General features: G+C 43.1%; 1 protein-coding gene across 1 annotated transcript in view; it reads left to right on the forward strand.

Moving 5' to 3' along the window:
- Positions 1 to 6,621, forward strand: part of Galnt11 (polypeptide N-acetylgalactosaminyltransferase 11) — a 34,664-nt gene that overhangs the window by 23,468 nt on the left and 4,575 nt on the right. Inside the window, exons 5-6 of the mRNA XM_050123732.1 lie at positions 1,093 to 1,286; positions 4,128 to 4,280. Coding sequence (XP_049979689.1) covers positions 1,093 to 1,286; positions 4,128 to 4,280 — 347 coding nt within the window. The remainder of the gene's footprint in view (positions 1 to 1,092; positions 1,287 to 4,127; positions 4,281 to 6,621) is intronic.

The raw sequence follows: 6,621 nt of genomic DNA on the forward strand, positions 1-6,621 counted from the left end.
GGTTTTTTGAGACAGGGTCTCTCTGTAGCTTTGGAGCCTGTCCTGGAACTAGCTCTTGTAGACCAGGCTGGCCTCGAACTCACAGAGATCCACCTGCCTCTGCCTCCCGAGTGCTGGGATTAAAGGCATGCGCCACCACTGCCCTGCGAAGCTAGGGATTTCTGCCTACTCTACAAGTCCCCTTACCAACTGAGCCACATGTAGTCCGTGTGTAAATGGCTTTTAGAGTATCTAGTTTTCTCCCAAGCTTTCAATCTTCTCTTTTTTGAGTATATGGAACAGTTTTCAAGTCTGTTTGGTAACTTCATAATTAAAATGTTCACATCTATTTTTGTTATAGACTGTTTTTCTTTTCTGTGGTTTATTTGCCTTCCTGGTTTCCTGATTATTTATCTGTCTGCTCTTTTGTCAGACATTCTAGAGTCCTTGTTGAGTATTCTTCTCCTCTGTAGGCAGTTGGAGCGGTAGAACCCACCCATGAATCCTAACTCCAGGTCAGGAGGTCAGATGTCTGGAAGTTGGAATTGAGCCTTTGAGTAGTGCCTGCTGCAGCTTTTCTCATTGCAAGACAGGGTACTGCACCCTCAGCCCTAATGACATTGTCCACTGTTGGCAAGCTGCTGTGGGGAGTGAGGGGTGGAGGGAGAGACCCTTAGGTGTTTTAGGAGTTAACAGAATCCCTGGCCTTAAACCAGATACTATGCGTCTACCCCATTCACATGCCAAGTGTGATAGCTCAAACATTTAGAGTTCTAAAAAACGCTCAAACATGGGTATCACTGCTGGCGCAGTCATCCACGGGAGAGCCCCTGCTGACAACTCAACAACTGAGTGTGTCTATGCAGGCCTGGAGCCAGTTTCTGTTCGGTCTCTACGAGGCCATCCAAAGGAATTGTAGTCATTTGAGTTGAGTTTCTAACTTAGGCACAGTAAAAGTACTTTGATACTTAGAATGTACCCTATGGCAGATACTTAATACAGCCCCAGCAATCCAGAAATTTCAGGTCTGTGACCTAGCTTGTTCCCTATTAGATGAAAATGTTACCTTTTTATCTGTTATCCTTTTATTGTTTACCTTTTCTCTAATGACAGCTAATTTACTGTGTCCCAGAGTCACAGAGACTTTAAACAAAAGGTTAAATGAGCTCAAGCTGTGGTCTTTTCCTAGGTCACCTACAATGGCTGGAGGATTGTTTGCAATGGACAGACAGTATTTCAGTGATCTTGGACAGTATGACAGTGGCATGGATATCTGGGGAGGAGAAAATCTGGAAATCTCATTTCGGGTAATTTTGATTTTGTGTGTGTTCGGTTATTAAATTGTCTGTAATAGAATATAATTGCATTTTGGGGCAAAGAGAACCTTCTGAGCAGGTAGGCCCCCACCACCACACTGGACCTGTCCCCCACAGCACAGTATTTTATACACACCTCCACAGTGCTTTAAAGGGCAGTTTTTCTCCAATTTTTTTTCAGGTTGAAAGTTTATATAGATATCATATAAACTTCAGTTTTTCTCTTGTTCTTTCATCTCAGCAAAAGTAAAAGAATCCCATAAATATTAAATGTATGTACACTCTCAGAGATGACATGGCATGTATATTTTCTAAAAATTTATCATTGTTTAATTTTATTCATTATTTTGTTTTATCCTTCATAATTTTTTTCTTTTTTATTAAGATTTTTCAATACAGTTTTTTTTCTCATTTTACATAGCTATCCCCATTCCTACTCCCAACCCCTCCTGCGTCCTCCAACTTTCTTCCACCCTACCTCCCCATTCATTCCTCAGAAAGGGTAAGGCTTCTTCCCACGGGGAATCAACAAAGTCTGACACTTCAGTTCGAGGCAAGACCAAAAAGAATACACTCCTAGATGTCAGTTGAAGCACTAGGGACAAATCCTGGTCCCATTGCCAGTGGCCCCACAGACGCCTAAGCCTCACAACCGTCCCCCACATTTAGTGGGCCTAGTTTGGTCCTATGCAGGTTCACCTGCTATTCGTTCAGAGTCAGTGAGTTCCCACTAGCTCAGGTCAGCTGTTTCTGTGGGCATCACCATTGTGGTCTTAGGTAACATGGTCCAGTGCTTCCCTGTAGATCTCTGTGTCTGCTTCCATCAGTTGCTGGATAAAGGTTCTATGATAACGATTAAGGTAGTCCTCAGTTTGATTACAGGGAAGGCCAGTTTAGGTGTCCTCTCCACTGTTTAAAGTCTTAGCTGGGGTCATCCTTGAGGATTCCTGGGAATTTCCCCAGAGCCATGTTTCTCGATAACCCTTTAATGGCTCCCTTAATCAAGGTATCTCTTTCCTTTCTCTCCCTTACTTTCCTTTCCCTTCTTGAGCATCCCATTCCCTCATGTTCTTCTCTTCCATCTCCTGTAATGTGTTGGTTATGCTCGCATCTCTAGTTCCTGTTCGTTTACCCAGATTTTCCACTTCAGAATTCTATGTTTTCTTTATTGCCTCTATTTCAGTTTTCAAGTCCCGAACTGTTTGAGCTGTTTGCTTTACCTGTTCGTTTTTTCTTGGGTTTCTTTAAGAGATTTCTTACTGATATTTTTCCAATTTTTTTTCTATTTTCTTCCATTTCTTTAAGGGAATTTTTCATTTCTTCTTTACGGGTCTTTATCTTCTTCATAAAGTTATATTGAAGATTGTTTTCTTCTGTTTCTTCTGGGTTAGGATGTTTAAATTCTTCCTGTTGTAGAACTACTGGGTTCTGGTGGTGCCGTATTGGTCTTTTTGTTGCTAGAGGTGTTCTTACACTGCTGTCTGCTCATCTTTTCCTTCAATGGGTGCCGATGGGACCTGTGCTTCAGGGGGTCCCTCTTCCTCCAGTTGGTAAAGGTGGGATCTGTGGCTTAGGTGGTTGCTGTTCCTCTGGGTGCATGTAGCACCGTGCCTCTAGTCTCTGGGGCTCCTCCAGGGGCAGTCTGGTCAAAAGCTCTAGTGGTCCCGGATGTGGTGGAGAATGGTAGTGGGTATGTGGAGGCTGCTGGGGAGGTTGTTTCTGGGGCTTGATCCAGCAGAAGGGCTTTTAGGGTGCTTGCTGATGGTCACCCATAAGTTGTTTGCTTGGCCTATGATAGGACAGAGTGGGGGAAACTAAACTGGATGCTGGGAGAAAGAAGGCGGAGTCAGGGAGAAGCCATGTAGCCCTCCAGAGACAGATACCAGACAAAACTTTGCCGATAAGCCACAGCCATGTGGCAGTACACAGATTAAAAGAAATGGGTTAAATTAAGATGTAAGAGCTAGCCAATAAGAAGCTGGAGCTAATAAGCCAAGCAGTGATTTAATTAATACAGTTTCTATGCGGTTATTTCGAGTCTGAGCAGCCAGGAACAGTCAGTCTCCCTACTACACTAGTGAGCTCTGGGTTTGATTGAGACCCTGCCTCAGAATGATAAAGTAGAAGAGTGATAGAGGGCCTCACACCCCTTCAAAAGACAGATTATTTATTAGTTATGTATATGGATGTTTTGTTTGCATGTACATCTAGACACCAGAAGAGGGCATCAGATCCCTCTATAGATGTGAACCACCATGATGCTGGGAATTGAGCAGGAGACCTGGAAAAGTACCCAGTGCTCTTAACCACTGAGCCATCTCAAGCCATCTCTCTAGCCCCAAGATTCCCAATATTAACTTTAGGCTTCAGTGTTCATTCTCCTGCATGTGTGCTGCACATGCAGGACCACCATGCAGACGTCTAAGAAAAACAAGTTGTTTACTTTCTTTTATACACTGTTTCTAAGAACATTGGCTGGGTACACACCTTAAATCCCAGCTCTTGGGAGGCAGAGGCAGGCAGATCTCTTGGAGTTCAAGAGATCTACAAGAGCTAGTTCCAGGACAGGCAAGAAAGAAAGTACGTGAAAAACAGAAGACTAGCTAATAAGCATTTCTGTCCTAAATCCTTAAGATCAACAAAGGATGATAACACAATTCAGACACACGGGAATAGATGAATGTTTCAGAATTTGCTGCCTTTTTCATTTTAGGAAGACCTAATTTTTAAATGCCCCTACTTTCTTCTGAGTCCATCTTGTTGCATAGCCACCATTCATAGAATGCGTGTGCTGCTTCAGTCTGAACTGACAGTCCATTTGCTTCTGGCTAGATCTGGATGTGTGGTGGGAAGCTCTTCATCATCCCTTGCTCAAGAGTAGGACACATTTTCCGAAAAAGGCGGCCATATGGATCTCCCGAAGGCCAGGACACCATGACGCACAACTCCCTGAGGCTGGCACATGTCTGGTTGGATGAGTACAAGGTGAGTGTCTGCCTTTTTCCACTCATGCATGGTTCTCCTCAGCTGATCCTCATTGCTGTGCCATTTCTCTCTGGGCTGCTTTTTACCCAGGATTCACTCAGTTTTGATTCTCAACTGACTTTTTTGAGTGTGACCCTGTAAGCACCGGAAGCAGCTCTGTTTTAGAGTGCTGATCCTTCTGGGCCCTTCAGGGTTAAGGACTCCAGAACTGGGCTGTGCTTTCTCACCCACTGGGCTACACTGCTCACTCAGGATTCCTGTTGCATTTCTTTCCTACCTTATACAGCTTTGTTTTCTTTGTAGCCCCTCTATCAAGTATAATATGTGTGTCCATTTTAAAGCATTTTGTTACAACAAAAAGAAATACTGTATCCTTCATGTGTCACCTCTCTATCCATAGCCCTAGAGAACCACATCAGTCTCTTGGCTCCACAGTCTCTTCTAGACCTCTTGCACACGTGTGCCCATGGCCTTCACTTGGTATCTGTGTTTAGGCTGGTCTCAGCACTCCAGTAATTCTCATTGTTCAGGGACACTTTGTCAGTGTGGTCATTCCCTGTTGTTCACATGTTAACTGCTATTAAAACGCTGCTGTGATTAGTGGTGTGCAGTTGCTACTGTCATTGGAACGGGTTGGTCTGATACTCCATCCTTGTGTCTTCATGTTCTGGATTACAGGTGTGTATGCACTAGCATGTCTGGCTAAGTACAAACAGGATGACTAAAGGGAATATAGAGTGATCTGCAACCCTGTGAGGTGAATGTAAATAGCAGCAGATACCCAGACTGGAGTGCTGAGGAGGGAGTGGGGAGCAGAGACGGGGGCTAAGGATGCCAAGCTTCTGTTTGTCTCCTTCCCTCTCCTAATGCAGCTTTGTGGGGCTCAGCTTGTTGTGAATTGTTATCATCTCTGTGTGACAGAGATCCTCACAATGTGGCTTGTTGACCTCTAGATTCTGCCCACCCACTCATTTCCACAGTCAGATAAATACAGACACTTACTGTGTTTGCTGTGTAGACATTGCATGTCTGAGCAAGGAAGCAGCAGCTGCTTTCCTGTTGAATGCAGTTGAAGAACCTTGTGAACGCTCCCTGTGGAGTACAGTGCCTTGAGCTGAGGGCCGAGCTTCACTGTTCTCCAGAAGCACTTGCCTGTGACTCTGGGCATCTTTTTAAAGTGAGCCAAGGTTTGTCAGAGATAAAATTCAACTCTTTTAATGGCAGGGCTTGGTAGCCCATGCCTTTAACTCGGCAGAGGTAGCTGGTGTTTGGTTCAAGGCCAGTCTTGTGAGTTCTAGGCCAGCCAGGGATACACAGTAGATTCTGTCTCAAAAACAAAACAAAACACCCCCATCATTATGAGCTTGAAAGTGTCCCACTATGTAACTGTCCTGATGAAATCATAAATTACTTCACTGTGTAGTGAACTGTGTCAGTTTTTGGAAGAACTGTACAGGCACAGACCAGTGTTTTTCACATAAGTAGTACATGTTACAAAAGTCTTGTATGTGTAAAGAGATCCTTCAAAGAGGAAGCAAGACCAAATGTGAATCTCTCTGGTATGATTTCTTATTTTATATTATAATTAAAATGTCATTGTTGTAAGCTAGGCATGCTGCTGTGTAGTGGTCACAGGAATGTTAGAGGTTAATTCTGGACTGCATGTTTGCACTATCTAGAAACTACATAATAACTTTATTATATTAACTTTAACATAAGAATAACTAATAGTTTAAAAATATTTCTTCTATTTCAACTACATTTTTCATGTGGTTGCACTTTTCAAACAGTGAAATGGCTCAGTGGGTAAATATGTTTGTCACACAAATACGACAGCCAGCTTGATTCCAGAACCCTACCTAAAGGGCATGCACCCTCCATCAGAGTAAGCTTGCAAGCAACACACAGAGTCAGGGGAATGTATATTTGCGACAGGTAAAGTGAGTTTCTAGATGAGGCGGTGGTGTATGCTTTTAACTCCAGCACTCAGGAGGCCAAGACAGGTGGTCATTTGTGAGTTCAAGGCCAGCCAGGTCTACAAAGCGAGTTCAGGACAACCAGAGCTACACAGAGAAACCCTGTCTTTAAAAAAAAAAAGAAGTTTCTGCTAATGAATTAAAAAAATTAAGTGTTGGGTTTTTTTTGTTTGTTTGTTTTTGTTAGTGGTACTGTTTTTTTTTTTTTTTTTTTTTTACATAGTCTTACCATGTAGTCTTGACTGACTGGAGCTGCTACATAGACCAAGCTAGTTTTGCACTTACAGAGATCTGCCTACTTCTGCCTCTCTAGTGCTGAGATTAAAGGTGCATGTTTTAATTTTTTTTTTTTTTTTTTTTTTTTT

Source organism: Alexandromys fortis, unplaced genomic scaffold, assembly GCF_014885135.2.
Source record: "Alexandromys fortis isolate MF-2015 unplaced genomic scaffold, M_Fortis_MF-2015_v1.1 scaffold_217, whole genome shotgun sequence".
NCBI classification, from domain to species: Eukaryota; Metazoa; Chordata; class Mammalia; order Rodentia; family Cricetidae; genus Alexandromys; species Alexandromys fortis.